The 27,846-nt window shown below is 25.3% G+C and overlaps 13 protein-coding genes and 1 non-coding gene across 14 annotated transcripts; 10 read left to right on the forward strand and 4 right to left on the reverse strand.

The window, feature by feature from the left end:
- Positions 1-210: 210 nt before the first annotated feature.
- cgd5_3900 (protein with RING finger domain at C-terminus) lies at positions 211-3,369 on the forward strand (the record flags this gene model as incomplete). Its single annotated transcript, XM_625554.1, has 1 exon — positions 211-3,369. One exon carries the CDS (start codon positions 211-213, stop codon positions 3,367-3,369), a length of 3,159 nt encoding a protein of 1,052 aa, XP_625554.1.
- A 368-nt stretch (positions 3,370-3,737) lies between these two features.
- cgd5_3910 (hypothetical protein) lies at positions 3,738-5,294 on the forward strand (the record flags this gene model as incomplete). The annotated part of the gene is made up of 1 exon (XM_625555.1): positions 3,738-5,294. The coding sequence occupies one exon, from the start codon at positions 3,738-3,740 to the stop codon at positions 5,292-5,294; it is 1,557 nt and encodes a 518-aa protein (XP_625555.1).
- Positions 5,295-5,697: 403 nt separating this feature from the next.
- cgd5_3920 (calmodulin-like protein) lies at positions 5,698-6,360 on the forward strand (the record flags this gene model as incomplete). Its single annotated transcript, XM_625556.1, has 1 exon — positions 5,698-6,360. One exon carries the CDS (start codon positions 5,698-5,700, stop codon positions 6,358-6,360), a length of 663 nt encoding a protein of 220 aa, XP_625556.1.
- Positions 6,361-6,593: 233 nt separating this feature from the next.
- cgd5_3930 (hypothetical protein) lies at positions 6,594-7,118 on the reverse strand (the record flags this gene model as incomplete). The annotated part of the gene is made up of 1 exon (XM_625557.1): positions 6,594-7,118. One exon carries the CDS (start codon positions 7,116-7,118, stop codon positions 6,594-6,596), a length of 525 nt encoding a protein of 174 aa, XP_625557.1.
- A 1,037-nt stretch (positions 7,119-8,155) lies between these two features.
- Positions 8,156-8,953, forward strand: cgd5_3940 (hypothetical protein, possible apicomplexan-specific; the record flags this gene model as incomplete). The annotated part of the gene is made up of 1 exon (XM_625558.1): positions 8,156-8,953. One exon carries the CDS (start codon positions 8,156-8,158, stop codon positions 8,951-8,953), a length of 798 nt encoding a protein of 265 aa, XP_625558.1.
- Positions 8,946-9,023, forward strand: cgd5_3945 (the record flags this gene model as incomplete). The annotated part of the gene is made up of 1 exon: positions 8,946-9,023. It is a non-coding gene; the product is annotated as a snoRNA (small nucleolar RNA).
- Positions 9,024-10,880: 1,857 nt separating this feature from the next.
- Positions 10,881-11,537, forward strand: cgd5_3950 (Ran-binding protein; the record flags this gene model as incomplete). The annotated part of the gene is made up of 1 exon (XM_625559.1): positions 10,881-11,537. The coding sequence occupies one exon, from the start codon at positions 10,881-10,883 to the stop codon at positions 11,535-11,537; it is 657 nt and encodes a 218-aa protein (XP_625559.1).
- A 760-nt stretch (positions 11,538-12,297) lies between these two features.
- cgd5_3960 (secreted protein of the alpha beta hydrolase superfamily) lies at positions 12,298-13,398 on the reverse strand (the record flags this gene model as incomplete). Its single annotated transcript, XM_625560.1, has 1 exon — positions 12,298-13,398. One exon carries the CDS (start codon positions 13,396-13,398, stop codon positions 12,298-12,300), a length of 1,101 nt encoding a protein of 366 aa, XP_625560.1.
- Positions 13,399-16,104: 2,706 nt separating this feature from the next.
- cgd5_3970 (protein with 3 transmembrane domains, ring domain, and possible signal peptide) lies at positions 16,105-17,037 on the forward strand (the record flags this gene model as incomplete). The annotated part of the gene is made up of 1 exon (XM_625561.1): positions 16,105-17,037. One exon carries the CDS (start codon positions 16,105-16,107, stop codon positions 17,035-17,037), a length of 933 nt encoding a protein of 310 aa, XP_625561.1.
- Positions 17,038-17,427: 390 nt separating this feature from the next.
- On the reverse strand, positions 17,428-19,164 carry cgd5_3980 (hypothetical protein with possible transmembrane domain near N-terminus; the record flags this gene model as incomplete). The annotated part of the gene is made up of 1 exon (XM_625562.1): positions 17,428-19,164. One exon carries the CDS (start codon positions 19,162-19,164, stop codon positions 17,428-17,430), a length of 1,737 nt encoding a protein of 578 aa, XP_625562.1.
- A 911-nt stretch (positions 19,165-20,075) lies between these two features.
- On the forward strand, positions 20,076-22,268 carry cgd5_3990 (protein with 4 transmembrane domains, signal peptide and a RING domain; the record flags this gene model as incomplete). Its single annotated transcript, XM_625563.1, has 1 exon — positions 20,076-22,268. The coding sequence occupies one exon, from the start codon at positions 20,076-20,078 to the stop codon at positions 22,266-22,268; it is 2,193 nt and encodes a 730-aa protein (XP_625563.1).
- A 527-nt stretch (positions 22,269-22,795) lies between these two features.
- Positions 22,796-24,829, forward strand: cgd5_4000 (hypothetical protein; the record flags this gene model as incomplete). Its single annotated transcript, XM_625564.1, has 1 exon — positions 22,796-24,829. One exon carries the CDS (start codon positions 22,796-22,798, stop codon positions 24,827-24,829), a length of 2,034 nt encoding a protein of 677 aa, XP_625564.1.
- A 474-nt stretch (positions 24,830-25,303) lies between these two features.
- Positions 25,304-26,545, forward strand: cgd5_4010 (hypothetical protein; the record flags this gene model as incomplete). Its single annotated transcript, XM_625565.1, has 1 exon — positions 25,304-26,545. One exon carries the CDS (start codon positions 25,304-25,306, stop codon positions 26,543-26,545), a length of 1,242 nt encoding a protein of 413 aa, XP_625565.1.
- Positions 26,546-26,775: 230 nt separating this feature from the next.
- Positions 26,776-27,231, reverse strand: cgd5_4020 (hypothetical protein; the record flags this gene model as incomplete). Its single annotated transcript, XM_625566.1, has 1 exon — positions 26,776-27,231. The coding sequence occupies one exon, from the start codon at positions 27,229-27,231 to the stop codon at positions 26,776-26,778; it is 456 nt and encodes a 151-aa protein (XP_625566.1).
- Between the last annotated feature and the right edge of the window lie 615 nt (positions 27,232-27,846).

Below are 27,846 nucleotides of genomic sequence, written 5' to 3' on the forward strand. Positions count from 1 at the left end.
ATTATTGTTAATATTCATTATTATTTTTTTAAACTAATTATCATGGTAATGATTACTTTTTGTCCACATTAATTTAGAATGCATGCTATTGCATGCATGGAAAACTCGTGTAATTGAAAATAAAAATTGCTTACGTGGGAATTTATTAATATTAATATTACTATTATTAAATCATTTATAATCAAAAAAAAATTTCAAATCAATAATGAAATGTTGTATGAAATTAGAGTGGAAGACGGTAAATCAGACAATATTTATAAATGGAAAGATTCCAAACAACCAGAATTATTTAGCTATGAGTTTTCTGATGATCTATTTAACTTACTATTGGATTATGACGTAACTGCAATAAGTTTAAATAAAACTCTAATTACAATTACTACTCTAGATAATGAAATAATAATTTTCAAAAAGAATAAAGAATTTACTAAGATAGGAAAAACTCAAGTTAACTTAGGAACAAAGGAAGAAATATTTAGACTTATTATTCTAGATGAAAGCAGGAAAATATTACATGCACTTAGCAATAAGGATGAATATTTGGTTTATAAAATCAATTTTTCTCCGGAAAAAATTGAAGCCATCAAGATTTTTGGAGAACTTGAAGTTATCAATTTCTTTATTAATGAAGTTAACTGTAAAACTTTGCTTGTATTAAAAAATGGAAAGTGTACTATTTTTTCCTTAAATAATGAATTGAATTATGAAACTAATATGATTCTAATAAATGAGAAAATTCTTAAAAATTCGAAGATAAATGCAATATGGAACACAAAAAACCAGTTAGTTATATGGAATATTGGACATAAGCTATATTTATATGATTATAATATTGAGAAATTACTATTAAATATTAATTTAAAGAATTACTTAACTATTGACGAAAGAGTGAGTATGAATAGAATAATTGTGCATTATTGTCAAGGAAATATATATATATTAGTTAAAAACAAAGTTTTTTTGTTCAAGATTTCAAAGAATGAAAAAGAAGAATATATATTTAATTTTAAATTGATATATATGATGGAAGATGTTTACTCAGCGATTGACGCTTCAAATATTGAAATTCAAGTTTTAAATTCAGTTTATACATGTATTATGGCTATTTTGAGTAATTCTAAAGATCAAATTAATATATTTATATTTGATTCCTTCTTTAGAATGGTTAAGCATGATATTATACATTGTACAAAAAGACTATTGAGAGAATTTAGAAGATATAAATATTTGAATGAATCTGATTATGTTAATATGGAACATCTTCAAAGCGTACCAAGATTTCTAAAGCTTGAAAGAAATCAATTATTAATACATAAAAATAGAAACCAATCATTTTTAAAAATGAAATCAATTGGAATGGATGAGTTTTTTACTATATGTATGAAGAAATCTCTAATTGATCATTCTCTTTTTTTGATTAATTGTGATATTTCAAAAGAAATGGAAAGATGTCTAATTATTAAATGTATTCAAAAAAATTCAAATTCAATTGAATTTGTAGATAAATTACTTTCAAATAAGATGTTATTAAGAGATTCACAACAGGAACTTGATTTATTTATTGATTTATTCAATCATTTTGGTAAATTTCATGAATTTATTATATATCTCAAAGATTCAGATAGCTTCTTAAAGATGTTTATGGAAGTTAAAGATTTGCAATGGTACTCAAATTTTATTTATATGTTATATAAAAAAGATATTGCATTATTCTACTATGTAATTCATTATCTTCCTATTCAGAAAATAATTATGGAGCTTGATTGGAATAATAAAGTTTATTCAGGACTCTTGTTTTTCATGGAAAATAATACTGATTTAAGTCTAAAAGCTTTTGGAAATGGATTATGTAATCATAAAACTCCAAATAAATATCAAATGACCAATCTTGAAGCTGATAAAGAGGATGTTTATTATTATTTAAGTTATTTCGAGGTTTTATCTTGGATAAAAATAACTCAGGAGCAAACTATTATTAATTGTCTTCATTTACTTGAAATAATCCCAGAAAATGAAATAATTCGAGATTCCATTATTAATTACTTTAATAAGTATTCAGAAGATTCTTCAAATAAAATGAGAAAATTCATTATTGAAAATGTATCATGTATATTAAATACTGACGATTTTATCATTATTGGAATATTACTTTATAATAATATAATTGGTGAATATAGTATTTTCTATAATCAAATTAAAAATAAAAAGAAAGATTGCTTTACATTTTTAAAGCAGTTATTATTTTATCAAATAAATTACAGTAATAATAAAGTTATTAATATTTCAGACAGTTATCAAATAAAAATATGTTTTGAAGAAGTTATTGATTTTTTCAGTAATCACTTAAATAATATAATTCAGGTTTATTTAGAGTTTTCAGCACATGAATTTCTAAATTTTATTATTATTAATTATGGATTATTTAATACTGAGAATTTCCAATATTTGTCAAAATTTGATATATCAAATATTTCAGATAATATTAAATATGATTTAAATTCAGAGAAAAAATATATCATTGAAGCTAATTCAATTGCAATATTTCTATTAAATAATAAAACCAATGCATTACAACTATTGATAGATAATGGGCTCATTTTCAGTGCTATATCTTTGATTTTATATTTTAATTCAGATAATGAAAATATATGGAAACAATTGATCAACATGATTTTAAATAATGAAATCTTACAAATAAATCAGTTGGATAGCTTTATGTTTTGGTATGAATATTTTATATTTAGTCCAACAAATGAATTATCTGATGGTCATATTTTAGATGTTTTAAATAAATTTACTCTTCCAAAAAGTCAGTTACTTTTTAACATACTGAGAAAGGATATTTTCTTAAATTCAAGCAATTCATTAGATTGTTGTAATTTTCATAATATTCCTTATAACGGTAAATATTTGACATCTGAAATAAAGAGAACAATTATTGAATGTATAGATTTCTGTAAAGAAAAAAATGGGAATGAATACTTTAATTTTGATAAGAAAATACACGAAAAATATCTCAAATTTCAAATCGAGTTGGCATGCACTAATTTCGATTTTTGTAATCAAGAAACTAATAGAAATATTCAAGAATACATAATTAATTTACCAAGAGCTTCATCTTTAAATTATAATACAGATTTATGTTTATTATGCAACTCTAAATTATTTTTTTTGGAAAATAAAAAACTTTCAAGCAAAGTAATTCTTAATCATTGCAAACATAATTATCATTACGAGTGCTATTTAAAACAAGCTTATGTTGACAAAAAGAGTCATAAGTTTAAAATCGTTATAGAAAACAATATTTCAAAGAGCAATATTAAATGTATTATCTGTCAATATAAATTACTAATTAATCATCATTCTTAAAGATACTTGGAATTATTTTTCAAAAAACGCGCCAGAAAGTGCATGCACTTGCAAACATGCATTTTAATGTGGACAGAGGCAAGTATTAGTGCATGTGGATATATCCCGGTATATGTAATAAATCATGTATATATAGTCACAAATAGGGAGAAAATGCGGTTCGAAAGAAATTATTAAAAATTGCAAAATAAATAAATTCCCCCACAACAAATGAATGTAAGGCATGTAATGCAAATAAACAATAGAAGATGAATTTTATTTGTTATTATTTTTTTTACATTAATAATATAACAATAGAAGCATTTATTTCAAAAAAAAAATTAATAATAAATAAAAATCAGGAAATGAATTTAACATAAAATTTCAATATGTTTAGTAATTCTGTCAGCACAAGTTTAAACTCATACGAGAATTTTGATGAGAACCAAGAATTAAAATTGACAGGTGAAAAAAAAATTGAAATAGATCATTTTCAAAATGAAATTAGTCCAAGAAATATAATTAATAATTTTCCTGTAATAACAGGTTACTATGGAGTTGTGTTAAGAAAAAAAAAACATCCACTTTTTGGGTCATATTGGAATAAGGAATATTGCTTATTACAATCCAATATTTTTTTATGTCATGAATTAAAATATCCATATAAAATCAAAAGGAGTATATCAATAGCTTCTATTTCCAAATGTGAAATTTCAAAAATGGATCCTTGTGTATACTGTTTAACAATAAATAATAATGAAGAGAACTTGGAAAAAGCTGGAATTTCACAAGTTGGTGGATTTTCATGTTTTAACTTCAAGTCTAGGAAAATTGAAATAATTAAAATAAAATGTACATCAACTTTAGATACTCAGAAATGGAATCTATATATTAATAATACACTTAAAAATTGGAGATCAAATAAAAATAATACTAAAAATCTATATAATGGAAATCAATATATTGAAAAAACTATAGCTCAAGAATTATTTGAAAAGATGAATAAAAAGTTAAAAAGAATTATTATTCAATCATCAATAAATAATATGATTTTAATATTCAGACAAATAGAAAAAAGAAATCTTTATAATAGTTTATACAAGATTAAGATTAATAGTATAATCAATTCAAATAATGATATAGAACGGGAAAGTATATCATCAAAAAATACAAATCATTCATCCATATCTAATAATGATTTTACATTTAAAAAAGATTTATTATTGATTAAAAGAAGAATTATTTTATTTAAAATTGAGCAAGGATCAAATCACCTAAAAAGATTAATAATTAAAAGAATGTCAGAATATTGGAAATTATTAAAAGAGCATTCTTTAAATAATCATGAAGATCATGAATTTATGGAAATACACTATAAATTAATATTAAAAAGACGGATTTTCTTATTTTGGAGAGAATTACTTCGAATTATTTTGTTAAAAGATAAAAATTTTAAACAAGAAAATAGAAAAACAATTAATTCTGTCATCCCAAAAGATTCTACTATAACAAATAGCAATAATTTTTTTCACTCTAACTTATCATCTAAGCTTATATTAACTTCAACTGAAAATAATCAAATTAATACAAAAAAAGTGTATTATAAATCAAATGAATCCAAGAATCAATTTAAACTAAATAAAATGGTTAAAGATAAAGATGATAAACATCAAGCAACATTTAAAATGTTATTAAAAAACAATAATACTCATATAAAGAGTATTTGTAATATTCATGAAAATATTGTACAAATAACTAAGCTTAATTTTATTATACTTACAAAAGTAAAAACTGCTTGGAATATTTTAGAAGCAAATCGAATAAAAAATAATGCATTATTATCCATTCGCAAATACAATCAAGTTCAATCGTTTTTTGAAATATTAGAAAGAAATCGGAAATTAAAAATTTATAGAGCTTTCCAAATATTGAAACAAGAAAAGTAACTATTACCATCAGATTCAATTCAATTATTAATTTCAAAAAAAAAACTAACAAACATAAATAATTTTACAACTATTTAATTAAATTAATTCCACTATTATAATTTATTTTATACAATAATATATATTTTACTTTTTCGACATTGTTAGAAAACTTGCATGCAATTTTGCAATATAATTCCTTTGCATAATAGATCGTTCGGCGGTAACATGCAGAAGAAAGTATAGAACTGGCGCCCAAAGCAAGAATGCACACGTAATTTAGTTAATTTATGTTTATGTCTATAAAAAAAAGCATGGAAAGTATAAAAAACTCACAATAAGGGTCAAGGAAATTTTTTTTATACAATTTAAGTAAATATAAAAAAGATCATTATTTGAGTGTATCTTGAAAATCGAAGAAGAGATGTCAGAATCATCAAATATAAGAAATGGGAATGCAACCGTGAAAATTTCTGCATTATATGGAGAGGAGCAATTTTGTCCAATTGTGGGAGATACAAAGGAAAAGAGTATGGAAACTAATACAAGGAGAATTCCATTTGGTATGACTGAATTGACTTTGGAACACGAGGCAGCATTGAAAGGTTTATTTGATACATTGAATACATATGGAGATGGTAAAATTAGACTTAATGATTTAATTATTGCTTTAAGAAGAGCTTTTGACAATGGTACTGTCACATTCTCAAGACATGAGGCTTCAGCAGCAGAAATTACTGGTGAGCATATTGATAGTGAGCTTGAGAAACTTAAGGAAGATTTTGACATGAATGGAGATGGAACATTGGATTTTGATGAATTTAGACGCTTGGCAAGAATGAAGATTTTGAGATTAAGTCGTGATGATGAAATTCAATTAGGTTTCAGACTCTTAGATAGAAATAATAGTGGATATATTACTACTTTAGAATTGAAGCAATTATTAACAACAAAAGGAATTTCCCCACTTACATCAGAAGAGGCTGATGAGCTTTTATTTATTGCAGATGTTGATCATGATGGATTAATAAGTTATGATGAGATTAAGAGATACTTGGAATATAATAGGAGACCTCTTCTCAATTAGTAGTGAAGAATTCTTCAATAAATAAAGAATTGTAAATTGAAGAGAAATAGTAAAATCTTAATTATTAGTCATAACGATAGTAGTAATTCCTTTTTTCTTTTTAAATATATTTATTTTTATTCTATTTTATTCAAAAATACTAGGAGACAAATTTATGATTAATGTATTTAATTAAACAAAAGTGATATTTGTAGATTTATAATATGAATAATAAAAGCTCTATTTTTTTCTTTTCAAATATATTCATTGGGGAATACAACTAGGTTAATAAATCCTTGATTTAATGGGATTTTATTATTTTCAATTACTTCGGAATGGATAATTCTGTTTGAGGAATCAAAGTTGTTTAGTTTATCATTCTTTTGGTAATTCTTTAGTATTTGTAGTACCCCTTTTTTTATTTCTTCTCCAGTTAAAAAGTTAGCATTTTTAATGTAATTATCTATTCTTTCGTCAAGTGAGATATTATTTACAAAAGAAAGAGATTTCTGACTTTCAGAAAGATATCTTTCATGGTCTTTCTCAAATCTCCATTTGATCTGATTAATAATCAATTCAATACTATCAAAAATCAATTCATTAAGTTTTAACGAATCAAGACTATTTAAAGAAATTTCTTCTGTAATCTCAAAATAGGAATTTTTGCAGTTGCTATTTTCATCATTAATATCTAAATCATGAATTCCACAACTATTAACTCTAGTTGTTAGTAATAAGCCTTTAATGACCAGTATAGCAACAAAACTTTTAATTTTCATAATATCTTATTGCAAAACATTAATATTTTAATTTAATATGTTATATTTGATTGTTACTCTTTAAGTATTATTGGTAATATAATTTATCAATATTTATATATAAATAAATATATTTATAATTTTTTTGTTTTAAATTGTATATACTTAATCTTCTTATTGAGTAAATCCTTCTCTAATACTTAAAAGTCCTCTTGATCTAACAAAAATTCAAATTTATATTCTTTGGACTAATACATTTATTATTCTTCTTTTTAAATATTTACCCTTTGCATACAATAAATAAATAAATAAATAATTGAATTTACTCGTACTCGAGCATTAATTATAATAAATATACCAATTTTACAAGTATTCAATTTCAATATAAATTCAAGTCTCTAAACTTTAATTAATTTAAATAAAATCTTCCTTTTACTAGAATAAAAACAAAAATTCATTATTCTATTAAGAATTATTAATGTTAACATACTCTCTCTTTTTAAATTACTATCAACTCATTTTCTATATTTTTATTTTAATATTAATAATTATTATAATTTTTTCCACATGCAATTTATACACGTAATAAAATTAATACTAGTCCATATCATTTTTCGACCGGTATAGGGAAATAAATTAAAAATAAATAAATGCAAGGGAAAAAAGGCAGTTGGCGCCTAATCCGGATGCACTTTCAAATATTAATTAATTAGAAATATAATTATTAATTAAAGTTAATTAATTAAATATTTTTTTAAAAAAAAGAGTCATAGAAAGAGTTATTCATAAAGTGACTAAAATATGTATCAGGAAATAGTGTTACCAAATATTATTTGTCTAAAGTTGATTAAATCCATTGATTCATACTGGTATTTTTTTAAATGTGAAGAAAATCAACAAAAAAATTGATTTATTATTCAATTACTCATAAAATTAAATTAAATTATTTTTAAGCAAATAAATATAAACAACTATTTGGTATAAATAATGCTAAAAGAATTCATTTAATTATATTATATTTTTTTTTAATAAAGAGTACAGATTTTGGATTAATTTTGATGAATGCTACTTTATTTTTTTTAATATTATTTTTAGTTTATGCAAAGTCACAAAAGCCTATTAAAAACGAAATCGAACTACGAGAAAATGAAAACATAAAGATACCCGTATTTCTTGATAATTTCAGTAATAAGTTGGGATTGGATTTGGTTATAGGAAAAAAAACTGTTCGATTGGTTATTGATACATTGAATGAAGGAATTCGACTATTTCAAGATGGTACAGAAGCTTGCAATAAAGGCAAGTTAAGTTACTCATTTAGAAGTGGAACCGGGTTTGAAGACGATAGTGAAATTAGTAGGATTGGGAAATCTCAATCGAATAATGATAGTTGTTATGATCCGCTTTCATCAGACTCAGCTTCTTGGTGTTATAATAAGGATCACTGCAGAATTAGTTATTATATGGATTCTTATACATGTGAAAAGAAAAAGGAATTTCCAGATACTAGAGAAAATGGGATTTTTAATGCTTTTTTTCATTCAAATGAAAGGGTTTATGATGGTATAAGTAAATTTGAAGTAATGCTAGAAGGAAATGAGCTTGTGATAATTCCATGGATGGTTCCAGAATTGGTTTTACAAGAATTTCCAATTAAACTTATAAAGAGTGATTTATCTACAGGAAATGGAGAAAATTGGCCATCTTTTCACAATTTTGATGGATTTATTGGTCTAGTAGGTAAGTTAATTTTTTTCTATTATTTAGAGTGGGAAACAGGTTCAAGATTATCTTATTTGAAATTGAATCACATTTTTATTGCTTTGTCTTTAATTTATCAACTTTACTATTTATGATGATTTCCCTTAATTTTACCATCTTTCGGGTCTGAATTAAGATGTGTTGATATTATGGGATATACTGAAATAGTTAAGGATTTATTACTTTAATGTAATTGATAATATATAATCAAGACATTTCAATTTATTATCTTCTTGAACTTAATAATCCCAAAAAAATTTCTCTAAATCGTTAATTCAATATTTGTTAACTTTGATATTATTTAATTCTTAGGTTCATCAATGTCATGCAGAGGTATATCTATTTGGAATGATATATTAATGTTATATAACGCATCAAGAGTTTATTTTGATGTAAATTTTGAAAATCCAAATTCATCTTTTCTTTATTTAAATAACTTACCAGAATATTGGGATCCTATCTCAATTTATTGGAGCGAGCCAAAACAATCTGGATTTGTTTATGATGATGCTCTAAGTCTATTTCAAATCTACAATTTTGAGATATGTGGTTCAAACATTATGGAAAATATCTCTTCAAATTGGCTTGCTGCTTTGGACTTATCATCAACTTGTTTATCTTTACCTCCCTTTTTATTCGCAAGATTAATGTCATGGTTACCTTTGGATTGTCCCGAATATAGTATTAATAATGATAAACTCGAGCTTGATAAATCAAAGGAAAATTATTCACAAAATAATGAATTACTTCCATATTCATCTTTATGCATTGTTAAAAAGAAGCCTCTCCCTGTTATATCTTTTTGGTTAAGTCAAACTGATTCAAATGATGGTAAAGTTGAGCCTATAAAGATCTTTTTGGATGATTATATTATTCATTTTAATAATATTGACTATCTATGTGTAATTAATTCAACACTAGGTACTTTTGGAAAAATTAATTACATACCTTACAGTGAAGGTAATAGTTATAACTACTTTACTCCTTATTATTCATCCTCTAATACTCCTTTGATACTCCTTGGTTCTCTTTTTCTCAAATCATATGGTATTGTAATTGATAACAACTCAGGAAAAGTTGGATTTTATCCAAAATATAAATACAAGGGTTATAATTCTAACACTATTGAACACTCTGTGAATTCAAACTGTGCTCCTAAAAAAGAGTGTCTATTAGAAAATGGATTTAAATATGATTCATCTATTAATGAATGCATCCCTCCAAATTGCTCAGACTGGCTCCTTTACGAGTTTAATACTGAAACTAATACATGTGAGCTAAACTCAATATTTCCTCTCGTTCTCGCATTTATAATCGTTCTATTTACTTTCTTTGAAATACATATAATGTACCTAAAACAATATATTCTTGACAGATCTAGTGAAATTTCTAATTCATGAATAACCTAATACTAGTTCAAATGTTATAAGGCTACTTACAATTTAAATTATAATTTATTTTGAAAATATACTCTCTTGTTTTCTAAATCCTATAGTCCTATCATACTTTTTGTAAATTAGAAAAATTTTCAATTCTATTCATGATCATCTTAAAATCGTGAGAAAAAAATCTAATTATTATCCCTGCATTCTAATTATTACAAAATATACCGTTATCGGCTTCCCCACATTTTTGGTATCTGCCAAATGGATGAAGCCCGCCTAAATTAAATTAAATAATAATATAATTAAATATAATATATATGAATCTACAAGTATAAAAACAAATAATAATATATAATAATAAAATAAAGACGGGACAGTAATTAATTAACTTAAGGAGGAAGAAAGAATTGATTAGGTATCAATATAGCAACTTAATAGATTTGGACGAAAGGGAAAAATAAAGGGGTTAATCGCAGGAGAAGACCTAAAAATTATATTATTTTTAATTCAGGTGAATACGTAAAATCGTATTTGTGTTTATTGATACTATTTCTTCTTTTTTGAAACTGACTAGCTTAGGCATTGATATTACTGGTGTTATTGTTTATTTATTGAAGAAGTGAAAATTTGAATTAAGATGAGTGAACTTGAAAAGAAGTTTGAATTAGGAACTCCAAATCCTGCAACTCAGGAACCAAAGCCAAGTGAGGATGCAACAGCAGAGGGTGGAAACGCAAGTGGAGATGAGAGATATTATCCAGAGGAGGAATTAACAGAAGGTAACTGGAACACTCCTCAAGTTGAATTGAAACAAGTTGAGGTAATGACAGGAGAAGAGGATGAAGAAGAGTTCTGGAAACATAGAGCAAAGTTATACCGCTTTGTAAATGGAGAATGGAAGGAGAGAGGTGTCGGTAACGCAAAATTATTACAACACAAAGAAACCAAGAAAATCAGGTTTCTTCTGAGACAAGAGAAAACTCTAAAAATTGTTGCTAATCATTATGTAATTCAAAAGGACAGTTTCTGCAAGCTTACTCCAAATAGTGGAAGTAACAAGATATGGGTTTGGACTGTTCATGATTTCTCTGAAGAGCAAAAGCTCGAACAATTTGCCCTCAAATTCGGTCAAACTGAACAAGCTGACATATTTAAGTCCAAATTTGAAGAGGCTGTTGAAATTAATAGCAAACTCTTCAACACTGCTGAAGAGGAAGATTCTGAAAGCAAAAAACAAAAAGATGACGAAAAAAAAGAAGATACAAGTGATAGGCAAAATGAAGAGAAAAAATAAGATTAACTCTTTTAATTGACTACATCGTATTATCTTCTAGTTATCTTCTTTATGCAAACAAGTATAGCTTATTTTAACTGTAATTGTCTTTTACATTATTAATTGTTGTGTGTAATTTTTTAAATCCATAAGAAATCAATCTGGCGCCAATGTTTCATTGATTCATTCCAATTGAAATGAAGTACGGGGTTAAAAAAAAAAAGCTTATTCTAATTTAAAAAACTCTTTAAATTAAAATGAAAGAAATCTTTGGATTATTAATAGTAAGTTAAAAAAATAGAGTGCATATTTTTTGGCTACTCCATTTCCCTCTCTTTATTTCTTTACTAAGTAATAAATATCATTTTTAAGAGGGGAAATTGCATGCAAAGATAATTAATTAACTCTTAATGAAAATTCTCATTTTGATCAAATATACGAAGATAATAGCATGTAAGCTGAGTACAGTATTTGCATTAGTTAAACAAATGCCACCTGAGACGCCATGGGACACTGTTTTTTCTATTATAAGAAGCCAATTTTTTGCTGTAAGTTGAGACCATTGTAAATACTGATTAAGAAACCCAGATTAATTACATGTAAAAATTTAACACAAATCCATTAAACTAATTGACTCAAAGTGGGGGTTCACAATTTTTCAGTTCTTAATTTTTATATTTTTTGTTCAAATGCAAATATGTAAGTTAATTGATCTTTATTATATATCATTTTAATACTTTAATATATTCTTACTTTTTATTTATAATTATAAAGTTAAGAATCAATAATCCATAAAGTCTAAATATGATTCAGTAAAATTTTCTTTGTTAGATTTAACAATTATTTCATTAGAAATAGTAAAGTTTAATCCTGTAACAATATTTACTTCATTATCATAAAAATATTTTAATTCTTTAACTTGACCCAAAGGAACTCCTACTGTGAAGTTCGACTCCAAAAAATCCAAAGTAACTAAAGCTGGGGAATACATTAGATATGCAGGAATATGTTTGATATTTGGGTAAACAACTATAGGAGTACTGCTAAAATGCTTTACTAGAAATTCCAATGCGGGAGGAAAAGGAACTACATCGTCTTTCATTCCCCAGAAGAAGATTATTTTAAAAGTATTTTCGTATTTGGATAATCTTTCAAAATCCAAATGTCTGTCAAATAAGTTGCCATCTCCGCCTGATTTAATATATGTTGAGAACATTTGGTGAAAAACGTTCGTAGTGGCTTTTTTTTCTTCTTTAGTTTGTTTTCCCAATTTAACATATCCCAATTTGGAGGCGCAATAAAATCCACATCTAAACACTCTTTTAGAATTGTGAATGTTCTTAATGGCACTAACAAGAGAAGAATTTGATAATCTGTATAATTTTGGAAAATCATATTTTGTCATTATTCCAGGTGGGCACATTGGTATTAAGTTACTAATATGATCCGGGTGTTCTAATGCATAATTGATAATGATTAATCCTCCCATTGAAACACCTAATAATGAAATCTTCTCTACAGCTTTATTATCACTATCAACCCACCCAACATGTTTAAGCAATTCATTTAATTGATCAACAAATCTTTTTTGTGAGAAAAAACCAGGAAGTTTCCATTCAGTGTTAGCATGTCCTAATAAATCATAGGTTAAAACTTGATAACCAGTATGAGAAAATATACACCTCCAATTATCAAATTGGGTTGAAGCTGCTAACAAACCATGTACCATTACAATTCTTTTTTTTTGTTCTTCTTTAGTTATAGTATAAAAAGTTCTTCCGGATTTCAAATCTGCAAAATCAGATTTAATTACACAGGAGGAGCCTTGATAGAAGCAAAGTGTAATAAAACAGATTAATGTGATTACGTATTTCAAGTTCATTTTTGCCAAATTCAAGACCTTAATTGATTTTTTAATATATTTACTTAATTATATACTTTGAATCTAAATGCAGGACCAAATAACTAAATACAAAAACTTTAGGAAATTAAAAAAAGCTAATAAAGGAGTATTATTAGAATTTCTTTCCACTAAATTTATATGGTTGCAAAAAGTAGAAAACAAGTATCGGAGAAGCCCGCCAAAGCTATCTTTTTCTATGTAATTCGTGAAATTTAATATTTACAAAATATTACAAGGCAAATATTTTACTTTTTTCAAATAAAGTTATTTTTTCAATATTAAGAATTAGAGTTACTTAGTCTCATTACCCAATAGAGATTAAACAATAAGGATGTTTTATTTTGTTTTTCTTTCAAAAATACTATCGGTTTTTTTTTTTCTTATGGGAAAAGAATTAATTTGTAATTAATTAAGCCTTTCTAACTCTTTGAAAATTGAAAGATAATACACGAAAATATTTGTTATTATTTAAAAGTTGAGAGATGTAATATTGCTTTTGAATATTCTAATAATATACTTAGTAACTAAATAAATGAGCAGATTATGTTTTTAAGTTATTATGATAGTTAATAGAAAATATTTTGTAATTTTTCTTGTTTAAAACTACTACATTATTGTTTTTATTAATATTTCTATTTTTAGATTTATCAAGCATAGAATGACTTTTTTTTTTGTAATAATCTAGTTAAATTGAGTTAAACACAACACACAAGATATTCCTAACCTTTTGAAAATACTGGAATTGGATTCAAATATATTTTTTCCTAATTTTTTTCATTTTTTTTTTTTTTTTTTTTTGCAATAATATGCAAAGTTAAAATTTATATTTTTTTTTACTTATATATAGCGGTAAAAAAAAATTGTATTACGTGTTTGCATGAATGTACTTTACCGCCAAATGTCATGCTTAGAGTAACTCATGCATCGCGACAACGCGTAAAATAAAGTACCAGGATAAATAAAGTAATAGGAAAAGGTAATAAAAAGCAGCATAATTAAATGGAATAAAAGGTAGAATTGAGATCAAAAAAAAGCATTAGGAAAAGACAAGAAAAATTAGTATTGGAAAAAAAAAAAATTACTTTTTGTTTTAATAAATCCGATTTTAAGCATTAATTAAGTAATAATTAAGAAGAGAGTATAAAAGATTAGGTGATCTTTGGAGGAATTACGACAAATTAAGTTGAGAAAACATTTTTGAAACTCTGATAAAACGATCACATGAATATTGTAAATAATTAAATTGAACTATAAATATAAATAGTGAAAAAAAAGGTGCCTTGCTTCATATTACAATAAAGAATACTGATTAAGACAAAAATTAATCACTAAATTCAATAGAAGAGAGATATTTAGTATATTTGAAGTAAAAACTTAAAATAAAGATTAATATAAATATATATATTATATATATAAATTTATATTTTTATATGTGCAGAACAGCATAAATAATAAGGTATATATAAATATATACTTAAATATTTTCATATTTATTTATATATTATATAGAGAGATGCAAAATTCATTAGAAATTTCTACAGAGGAAGTTGGTATAATGAGAAATAATGGCTTTGTTACAGAAGAGGAACAGAATCACTTAAATGAAAGTTTTGGGTTCGAGGAATGAAGAAAATATAGAGTTAACTGAGAATCAAAGAGTTATAAGAAATTCTCAAAATGAAGAAAACTCAAGTAATCTAGTTAATAGACAACAAAATAACTTGGAAGGTACAAGATTAATAAAATTATTGAGAAAATATGCAGAAAAAGTGCGTGAGTGTTTAATACAACTTGAATATAATTCAAGAGCACAACTTCCATTAATCAAGTTTGTTCTGAGAATCTTCATTATCTTATCTTTAACAATTCTACCTCTAATTAACGAAATCCACTCAGTTACTCCTCTTTTGTCAGTTTTTCTAAGAGAAAGTGATTGGTTTCTAATTCCAATGTCAATGAATAAACATGCAATTAACAATGACTTGTTATTAAGAATAAATCAGCATGAATATAATATGTTATTACAAAAGAAAAACTATCAACAAAGAATTAACCATAGTATTTTTCCAGGATTATTGAATCCCTATGATGATAACGGACTTTTTTCACAGAATTTAAAACCAAAAAAGTCAAAAAATAACTCAAATGTGTGCATTAATAGGGATGCCCGCCTTTTGATTTCAAAAGAGACTAGTTTAAATTATGAGCATTTGTCACTATTAGTACCGACTATTTGGTGTCCAATATCTAATTTGAATAATGAATTTAATCAAGTGATTTATAATACAAGAAGAGAAGGGCAGAGCAGAAAGGTCAAGATATTATATATGAACAAGGATCAAAATACACGAAATAATATTCTGGGATTAACTTCTTTGAAGATGCATAAAAATACATATAGATATAGACCAACCAAAATTTTTAAGATTATCTCTACTTCTTTTGTAATTATAAGATGGTTTATGTTAATTTCAAGAATGGTTATGCAGCTTTGGAGTTTTAATACATTTTTTCCAAACACTGGAAATAGTAATAATATTAATAGTATTGCACAATTTCAGTTTATCCAAGAATTTAAGTCATTGGTTTCTTTTAGCATCTTCTATATTTGGTCATTATCATGTGTATACTTATTATTTGGGCTTACAACCAGTAAATGCAGTATTTTTCCAAAAATTGCAATACATGAGAAAGTACAATGGCTACTTTGGAATTTGTGTACTAATTACTACAATTTGTTTCTATGCTACTAGGTTACCATACTTTGACTATCAAGAAGACTCTAATAATTCAAACTCTTCTGGTTCTAGTAGTTCTGTAAATAATAATAATAATAATCAATTAGAAGAAGAAAATTATCGCTTAAAGAAAAGGAAAATTTTTATCCAACATATCCTCTCAGTGATTTCTTGTTGTGGATTTGGATTTTCATTAAGTGGTAGTGTCCTTTTACTATCTACAAGAATTACTAGTCCTTGGGTTAATTCTTGCTTTATTACAATTATCTCACAATCTTTAGACCTCCTATTAAGAGGTTATTTGGGGCTTATTATTGATCATCATAGCTTTGAAGAAAAAAAGATCAGATATTATAAATATGTATTTCCTTCATACCTTTTAAAAGATGAAGAGAAGATCCATTGCAATAATAATGGCCAAAGAGAGTGGGTTGTAAAGTGTAACTATAACTCCCAACCTCCTCCTTTAATCTTTAAGCATTCTTTTATTTCAATCAGTTTAACCAAAATATCATCCACATTCTTTTCACTTAATAACTTCTCTAATAATGAAGAACAAACAGATTCTCAATCAAATAATGCTTCTCAAACAACTAATTGTATGATATGTTATGAAAATCCAAGTAATATAGTTTTTTCTCCATGTTTACATAGTGGAATATGCGATAATTGTATAGATGAACTAATGAAGTGGACAGTATGTAAATTAAAGAAAATTCCATGCTGTCACCTTTGCCGTTCACCTATTGAAATTGCATGGCAACTTAATCCTAATGAATCCAATTCTAATGAAAATAATTACTTTTCTGAGAAATGCACTGAAGTTATTTATCCCAAGTTACAAATTTATGATGATTCTAATGAAAAGAGCAACTTATAAAATTCAGAATCATTTATACTAATTTTATTTATAATTATACTTCTTTTTTCATATACTAATATTATTTATCAAATAAGTCAAGAATTACTATATTTTATTAATCAAGGGACAGATATAAAAAAAATAAAAACTGAGCATAAAGCTGTTCGTCATTTTTTTTTATTAATAATAATATTAAATTATAATTTACCAATATATACTTTTTTCCAAATTCAATTATTTTTTTTTTTTCTTTATTATTTATTGGTATTAACACTTTCTCATTTACTTAATATTATTATTTCCACATAAAAAATTTCCCAACTAGTAATTTTAATACCGGCATTTAAAAAATGACGTGTGTAATATTTAACAAATTTTGCATGCAACTTTTAAAGAAAATCAGAATTTTTATGGAATTGCAAAAATATGTATAGATTGGTCCTTATGTAAGCATTTTGGTGATTGTCTGTTTTTCTTCTTCATTTTATCTGAAACTGTTACAATCATATTATCAGAAATGAAAGAAACTCCTTCAACGTTACAATATTTAAAGTCACAAACATGGTCTCTTGGGAAATAATAGACCCGCCCATTGGGAAGTAGTTGAATCTTATCAGGATCCAAATATTCTCCGTCTCCATAATCTATTTCTCCAATCCATATACTTGAGTCTTCCTGTGAAGTTATTGCTACTTTATTACCTCTTACATCAATTGATGAGTAATCTTGAAAATTAGCTTCTTTAGGAATGTTAATCATCCTAACTGATTTCCATATGCATTTTGATTTTAAACTATTCATATCACTATTAATTGTATCCCCAGTTGTTAATTCTGTTGTTTTATTTATATATTCCTTCTTCATTAAAATGAGTCTTCCATTTCCATATTCTTCTCCTTTCATTTCTCCCATACAAAAATTGCCTTCGCAAAGTCCCAATAAATAAAAATCACCATTTCGCGTTCTTAGTCCTATTGCTCCCTCAAATCCTTTGTTATCAAAATCAAACTTATGTTCTGCAGTGCATGTTTCTAAAACTTCATATGACTCAACATTATTCACCTTTACTAATGCTAATTCAATAATATGTGAATGATAATGCCTAGAAGAATTATGATTTTCGTCTTTTAAGTTCTTTGAAAAATCTTTATATAATTTTAATTCTTCTAAATCATGTGGTATTGATTCTCTGATTACAAATAAATGCCCTGTAATATCATCCCTTACAATTGCTTCCCACTGTGAATCCTCAGTATTTGGATCAGTTCCTAATAAAAGTGTATTAATATCCAAAGGATTTCCACCTGATGTTGTTGTTTGCATATTTAATAGTTTATTTGAATGTGAAAAAGGAGTTAAGCTTAATCCAAATTTTCCAATAGTCCAAGAATTATCACAAACTACCCACATTTCTTCATTAAAAACTTTAACATCACTTGCTTCAAATTTTCTTATATTCAAAGTATCTTTGGGTAAGGCAAAATATGAAAGTTCATAAACCAGTTTTAATACTTTCTTTGTGTAATCCTTGTCATTACATATATCATTTTCTGCTGCTCTTTTATTTATACCATAAGTGTTATAATGACTTCCAAATACTGAATTCACTACATCTAACGTTGTATTTCCTCCTAAATTGATAACATCTTTAATTATATGATCATTATCTTTCTTAGTTACATTGCCATTAATATCTATTACTGAGCTTCTATTTGTCACTCTTTCACTATCCCCTAAAATTAATGAACCTGTTTTATTTTGTTCCATATTTGACATTTGAGTTGAATTTACTATTTGTTTCACATTTTTATTCTCATAATTATTATAAGCTCTTCCCTCATGTTTCTTCTTTAAAAGTAGAGCATTTTCAAGCATTTCCTTTCTCAATTCTATTCTATTTTTAACTGGTAATTTTATTAGTACTAGTAAGCTAATAAAAGCAGCCAATATAACTAAAAATCTTAATATAGATGAAAACTTCTTATTACCTAAATTAAAATACTCATTAAAGAGATTATTACTGACATTTCTATTATTAGTATTGGAATTTTGATTATCTGAAATATTAAAGTAGTTATTACTAAATCTTCCCAATGAAATATAATCACTTTCAATTTTGTTATCAAAGTTATTATACATATCCATAGCTTTCTGTTTTACTTCTACTACTATTTTATGTAATTAATATTATTCTTTTTAAATTTCATGAAATGATGCCAATTAAATTATTTATCTATGTTAAATCCGTTTAAATTTAAGAAATTATATAACTTGAATTGATATAACCCTTTAATTGTATAGGCACACACACATTTATTAATATTTAAATGATCATTTAGCTTGAATTTAAAAAAAAACAAACATTAATATTTTTGATCTATTCGCAAACTTTTTTTTTTATTTTGCATATTTGCATATAATCACATTTTCCCCTCATTTTTTTGATTATCCTACTCAAAAACAAATAGAAAAACTTAGATTAATCATAAAGACACTAACACAACCTGAAAACTATCTAAAATACTAGCTATGCGCACTATGATCAATCATATATTATCTTATTTATATTCAATTTAACTTTTATATGGTATCGAGTGAACAAAAATTATTCCAATATTGCCGCCAAAACAGCCTCATGTACATGTGACTTTGGCGGTAAAATTGCCTGGTCAAAGGGTGCATATATTTAAATTAAATTGATCAAGACTCACAAATATAAAATGGGTAAACAGTGAAATAGGTGTCAGTTTTTGTTTTTAAAAAATTGGGGAAAAAGAACTTATAATATTATTTTTTTTTGGTTCATTAGTAAGATTGATAAATTAATAATTTATAGAGATCTTTTTTCTCTCATTCTAATTTAATAAAATTCAAGTGAAAATAATAGCAATTTACAAAAAGGATCAAAGTTATTTTACGTTAAAATAATTAAGATGAAAAATATAATAAAAATATGTATAACCGTATTTTAATTATATGCTCAGTAAATTAGAAAATTGAAGTATTTTTTTCTGAATTCAACTAAATAATAAAAAAAAAGAATTTTTGGAGTTGAAATGAGAAACGAAAATGGTATTGCTAATTCTAGTCAAAAGCTAACCTTAGGCAAACATGTTTTGCGCGCCACTTTGATTCTCACAATATTACTACCATTTATCTTGGAGATATATTATTTGATACCTAATTTTGTTTCGTTTTATTCAGGAAAAGAATGGGTAAGAGTATTACTTGATGAAAACCAAAATAATGATTTGAGAACAATAAGCAAATCAAACTCAACAGAAAGCAATGTAATGGATAGGATGGCAGTAGATAAGAATGACAATATATTGATAATGTTAATCAAGAATCCAATTTCTCACATAGTAATTCAAGATGTGTTTTTGGATAAGAGTGTGTCAGAAAATAGTTTGAAAAAAAGTATAAGAATACCAAAAACAAGGGGAGTAAAGAATTATTCTTCAAGAAGTAAAAAAGAATTAAGTGGAGATAGACTTTTAGTAAGAAAAGATAATTGTAACTGCCCAGCATTGGAAAATTCATTTTCAAATATAGTAGAGAATGAAAATGGCGAATTTTATTCATTAATGCTTGATGGTCAAAATAGTGTGAATAATCCAATATTAATACAGGTGATATCTCTAATATTATTATTGTTTAGATGGGTCATATTATTAATGTATATAGTGGCTCAGCTTTTTCTTCCAATAAAAGCTGTAAGACAGATAGTAAACAAGAAGTTATTAAGGTCTAGTGCAATATCAGTTTTTTATGTTACAAGTATATCTCTATCTTTAACCATAGTTGGTTTAGAAGGTAAAGATTGCATAAGTTGGTGGTTTCTTGGATCTTCTCCAGAATATATATTGTTGATACAAGTTTTTGTTTGGTTAATAGCTAGTGTTTGTATTTTTCTATATTTGGTTCAATACTTTTTAGAAATAGTTTTGAATGTATCTAGAAGATACAAATTGTTGAATGACTTCATAACAACATCTATTTTTATTCCAGCAGGATTACTGATAATCGTTTCAATAAGCTTGTGTATTCTGGGAATAATTAAACCATGGATATTTATGGCTTGGCTAACAACAGCAGTAACTGAGTTTGAGAAAAATTTAAGAATATTAGCAAAAGTTTATGATGAAGAATTTCCATTAGAAGCAGAAACAAGTTGGAGTAGAAATTCTATTTTTTTCAATAGAACAAACAGTAATAATGTCAGAGAAGAGCATAAAAATGAAATTAGCGTAGTAGAATTAAGAGAAGATTCCAATGATGATAAATCTGAAAAAATGAAAGAAAATAACTCAAAATTAAATACTAGAAGAGAAAATGATATTTTAATAATACCCATTAGTAATTCATACTTTAAAATATTGGATTATAGCCTTGATAATTTTTGTACAAAGTTATGTTTATGGTACATAACTCAGCATAATGAAGCAGATAACAAGCTAGTTTCTAGAATTGAGTTAGAGGAACATTCAAATAAGAACTCACTAAAAATATTCGAATTTTCAATAACAGATTTTGTTAGGAATTTGGATTTAGAGGAAAAAGGTATAGATAAAAATTCGTCAAGAATATGCCTAACAAAAGTTAAATCATCATCATCAGACTCGACAGTTTCTAGAATCAATTCATTTCATACAGAAAATATGAGTGAAAATACAAATAGTCAATTTATTTGTAATATATGTTTCCTGGATTTTGATTCAATAATTATTTTTTCACCATGTGGGCATGGAGGTGTATGTTTAGAATGCCTTGGAGATTATATATCGAACAATTTCAAGTTAAAACAACATCCAAAATGCCACATATGTCGGGAAGATATTTCAAAAATGATAGAGATTCAAAAGGGTAAGGAACAAATTAGTCAAGATAAGTATATATTTGAAGAGGCAAGAAGCTTTGAGACAACTCTAAGCAATAAAGTGAATTCGATTAATGAAAATAATGTGAATGACATTCATTTAATTTCAAATACTAAATTAATTGCTGAAATTTCTTGTAATTCAAGAAATAGTAATTCCTCAAGTTATAGTAGAAGTTCCAGCTCTGTATCTAATCGAGATTCAAATTCAAGCATTATTACTCTTAAAATATCAAGAAAGAATTCAGATTTATGGTCACATCCACGTATTAAAGAATTTATTAGCGATAATGAAACTAATAAATTAAAAACTTGGGTTCGTAGTCATTTTACTCGATTTTTTACTAATTCAAATAGAAGATTAAGCTAAAATAGTAATTATTATAATTTTTATAATTTCTTTTATTTTCCCTCCCCTCATGCATTTATTTGCATGGCTTACATGCAAATAATTCTTTCCACAACAAGCTCCCGCCATACGTGTAAAATACCGGTATCTAAAATTATTGTAAATAATACACACGTAATACGAAAAAAATAATTTTAGGGAATTAAAAAATTTGATTCCCTATATGAATTTCTTTTTTTTTAAATAAATTATTCAAGACGAATTTCAAAGAATATTCTTGAGGAATTTTATACAAATTATAAAGAAACCAATGAAAATAATTAAATTCATATAAAGTTTAATTTAAGGAAAAAAAAATATACGATTTTTGGAATATTAATAGACTTGGATTTGATTCATGTTGTCTTATAACAGAGTTAAATGTGGTGATTATACATTAAGCTTTTATGATTCTAAGTAAACCTTTTTTTATAGTTAGGTAAGAAAAAATTTAGCCTTCAATTCAAGATTGTGGGGAAGTTTAAAATAAGAACCTCCATACCAAGAAGATGAGTGCTAAGACTAATAATGTAAATAACAATATTAATGACAAAGACGAAATAAGTAATAGTTATGTTGATTTAAAAAATGATGAACAAGGCTCTGATATTCAAGATGAGCCTTTTAATATAAGCAATTTAATATCAGTGTTGCGTTTTAATTTAAATAATGAAAATGCAAGTAAAGAGAAAATATTGAGCCAAATATACAATTTAATGAATAAAAGAATGCCAATAAAGTATTCTACTGTACAAAGAAAGACTAAAGCCAAGGGGTTTGTTACAAGTGAAGATAGATTACGAGGTAAACTTTATAATGATCATTTGAGAAATAAGTCTAAAGAAATCAACAAAAATCACCATAAAGAAATTCAAGAAAAATCTGCAGACCCTGATTCAGCTAATGAAAGTATTTCAAATAATAATAAAAGTCCTACCAATACTATAAGAATTACATCCCCCAAAATATCTATAATTAATAAAAATGATATGAAAAATAAGCAAATTAACATATTATTTGATTACATTCTATCAACACTTATCATATCTGATCAGATCAAAGTTAAATTGGATATATTAACATTACTGGAAGAACAGTATGAGACAATATTGGGAAACCCTGAACAAATTCTTTCTGAAAAAAAATGTTGGGAAAGATATAATACAACTTTTAATCTATTTGAACATATTATCGCAGCAAATTATAAAGCAATTGCAAATGAGTCAATTAATTTATTTGAAGCTAGTACAGTCCTTTCTGGTTCAAATTCAATTTCCATTGATAATATTTACCAAGAATTAATCAACAATCCTAAATATTCAATTCCTATAGTATTACAATCTCAGACTTTGGTTACTTTTACAAGTATTGCTCTCTGCTTGAATTTATTGGAAACTGCACCTTTCTGGTTTTCTAAGCTACTTTCTATATTGTTTATTATTTGCAAAGAAGAATCTATTAAAACACANAAATCACATGATAGAAATCCTATATTATTCCAAAATTACTATTCAATCTTAAGAAGATATGCGATCGAGTGTCTTATTGAGATTAATAAGACTTATCCGTTGATTTTTTGTCCTCTGTTAGAAATCAATTTTATACCAAATCAGAATATTGAAAAAGTCAATATTGAAAATCAGGGTTTTGGCTTTATACAAAGAAATATTCATCCAAGTATTTGGCTAGATAATCTTGAAAAAGGATTCATTACAGATTGCAAGAACTTCAATAAGAATAATATTTATAATGACCAATTCATTGAACTAATGATCAATATTATCATTACTTTAATCGTTAAAAATTATACAAAACAAACAGATATTACCAAAGTTATCAAGGAAAAGGAAAGATTTCTTACATATTTGGTGACTTATATTATGGAGAATTTGAAATCTATTTCATGCTGGAATTTACACAGTCGAATTTTATTCTTGAAAAAAATTACAAAAACATTGTCAATACCTTCCAATATTTTGGAATCATCTCTTATACCTTTTTCATATTCATCCAGAATTCATATTTTATTTGAAATTTGTTTCTTTATATTGGACGGTATTTCAAAAGAATCTTTCTCCAATGTATATCATCAGATTATTGGAATATTAAATAATTTTCATTTTCCTTTAACTTTTAGAATATATTCATCCAAATGGATCCAATTTCTCATTTCGAACTATTCTGAAAAGTTAATTGAACAAACTAATAATCATCAAAATTATACTTTGGCTAAGTTTATTCACCATCTGTTAATACCAAAATGGTACGATTTTTGTAAAATCAAATACTTTAAATCCCTTATCATTCTTCAGCTTAAGTTCCAAAACGTTATTCAAAATACTAATGACGAAGATTTTTTTGAGATTCTTTATCAATCTTTAAATACTTTGCAAGAATATATTATTATTAAAGCTCCTGTTGGTGCACATTCAATTTATTTAAAGCTATTATTCAAAATTTCTATATTATTTGGAGTTAACCAACATATTTCTGATTTAATTGTTAAATATACATGCCATCCAAATTTCCCAAATATCATCTGATCACATAAATAATTCTATACAATTATTACATTTAATATCAAGTTTATTCATCMAACCAGAGACMATTTGTAAGTTTATATTAATTATTTATTTTAATATTATGGACTAATTAACTCATGAATTTTCAATATTTTATTTTCAAAAAAAATTAATATAGTGAACATATTCTACTTTTATTTGAAACTTTCCTGAGTCATATCAAAACTTTGAATAATCCAAGAGATATTGATCCATTTCTTATGGTATTGATTTATTTATCGAAGAGACTTTAGATTCACAGAAATGGGAAATCATGCAGTAATTTCAGATTTGATCAATTCATTATTTTATATTCCAAAAGTATTTCTTGAAAAGATTCAAAAACCTGTACTTAAATGGATTTATATTAATAAAGTTTTTACAGTAAGTTTATTAACTATTGTTATTTTTATTTTAACAAAATTTTAGGTTTGTTTGTCAATAATAACAAATAATATGAATAATTATAATGTAATTTACTTGCTAAATAATTTATTTGGTTATATTAAAAGTCAATTAAAAGTTTATGATACTCAATTATTGGACTCAATAAATGAAATAGAATGTTCAATGAATTGTATGAGCTTGAGAACTATTCATGGTTTATTTGAGATAGAAGAATATAAGCAATGTAAAGAGAATTTAAACAATTTAGAACATATTTCAAAACAAAGAGAAAGTAAATTGGAAGAGAGGCTTCAAACAGAAAATGTGAATAAAGAACTTTATAAAATTCGATTAGATGCATATAAACAGTTTAGAAGACAAATATATGGTTTGAGAGATGATTCATTTTCTATTTTCTCAAAGAATAAGCAACATAATACTTTAATATTACCATTCCAAATTAAATATCTCGAGATTGATGAAGAGCAAAGTTGTTTATATGGAATAAAATTAAATTTTAAATCAAGTAATGATTCTTTAGGAATTGATCCAGTTTATATTCCATTCTTAAAACCTCAAAATATTCAAGAATTAGAGAAAGAAGATATTGAAGAAATGGTGATTAGCAAATACCTAGAAGAAGAAAACTCTAGAGTGATAAATTTGAATAATAATATTGTTTTTCTTTTGTTAATTGTAAAGGTTAAATTTCCAATTCCAGGAAAATTACAAATTGATATGGAATTCAATGATAAATTCGGTCAAACAATTTATGATAAACTTGACAGTATTCAAATCTCCTTTCAAGATTACTTTCTTCCTTCTCCAAATGAAGATTGGATTTTAAAATGTTATAAAGCTCTCAGTTTGAGACCATTAGAGTTAGAATCTGAAACATCAAAACATAAAAGTCAATTAGAAACTCCAGAAATGGTGAATACATGTAAACTTTTGGATATATCATCGAATTTAGTATTAAGAAATATCAATAAGCATTTACGTACTTTTGAAATAAATGGAAATGAATTACTTTCTGTGATTAATGAAAAAATTAATATTAAGGAAGATTTTGATTTTAAACATGATTTGTTAATTCATCAAATAGAACTTAAGAAACAAAACTTTATTGAGGATTTACAAGTTCAAATTAGCTATAGATGGTTTTGTATTCACTTATTACCAAAATATTATTTAATAATTCAGTTTTCTATCACTAATAAGTCATCAATAGTCAGAATTTACACGGATTTCCCTGAGATTCTTTCTCATTGTGATGATTTTTTTGATTCTTGGTTATCATTATCACCATAATTGTTTTAATTAATGTAATTTAAACAAAAAAACATATAAATTTAATAAATGGAGAATTCTGCATGCAATAAAATGCATGCAGTGCATGTAACTGTAACAAGTGAAGCTAGTGGTAATAATTTATTATTAAAATACAAAAAAGTATATATTTAATGAATCAAGAAAACAAGAAAAAATAAATCTAAAACCTTTAAGTTTATATAATTTGTATACCTGAATTATTATGAAGTTCAATTTTTCATAAACTTCATTCTTTCTTCTAAAGAAGAAATTTGTTTTTGATTGATTTTATTCCTCATTTCATGCAAATATTCACGATGTTTGGCGGGCTCTTTATTCGAAATATTACTTTTAGCATTAAATTTCTTAATTCTTTCATTTTGAGTGAGTTTTCCATAATTAATCATTTTTTGAAGTTTTTCTTCTCTATCTGATTTTGAAAGATGATGGTTATTTTTATTTCTTCTATTTACATGAGTGTGAATATTGTATTTTTTTCTTGAATCATTCTGATGTTTGTAATTATTTGAAAAATAGGGTTCTGATGGTCTCTCAGGTGATCTTGAGAGAGAACTTTTTCTAAACTTTATATTTTTTTCTGAAGTTGTTAATTTCAAATTTGCTTGGCAAAATTCATCACGCTTTTTTTTATAATCATCAACTATTTTCATATGTTTGAGTTCCATTTGCTTAATAATTAGTAAAGGATCTTCTTTTAGTCTGTTGATGATTTCTTTTTCTTCCAAGTCAAAATCTGCCTCCAGATTTTCTTGGTTTTGAAATTTTGTTTCACCCAATATTTTGGATGTATTTTCTGGAATATTAGCACCTGAAATAGATTAAATACAAAGTAAATTAATAACTAAATTTTAATTTATTTGGATGTGTGGGCTTCTTATTAATATTTTGTATTAATTTCTTAGTAAAATGAGTCAATATTTAAGTATTTATTGATATTCTTTTTTTATTTTTTTTTTTTTTAAATGAAAAAGATGAGTAATTTGTCAAATCAATATTTAAAATTGAAGTTTTGAGAATTTAAATAAAAACCATACTTATTAATTCATTGGTTCCGGAAATGTATATTTATTGATTTTCTCTTCAGAAAAAGTGAATATTAATTTAAAAAGAAAAAAAAATTGAGTATTAAATTTGGCTTGAAGCTGAAGTTTTTTTAATTTAACATTTTAATTATAGCCCCTTAATAACATTCAAATATTATCATATTTCTATCATTTCTATTATTAATATCAATTTATTACTTTAATTATTAAAAAAAAACAGCTCTATTTTACCCCCAA

This window comes from Cryptosporidium parvum, chromosome 5 (genome assembly GCF_000165345.1).
Source record: "Cryptosporidium parvum Iowa II chromosome 5, whole genome shotgun sequence".
Lineage (NCBI taxonomy): Eukaryota > Apicomplexa > Conoidasida > Eucoccidiorida > Cryptosporidiidae > Cryptosporidium > Cryptosporidium parvum.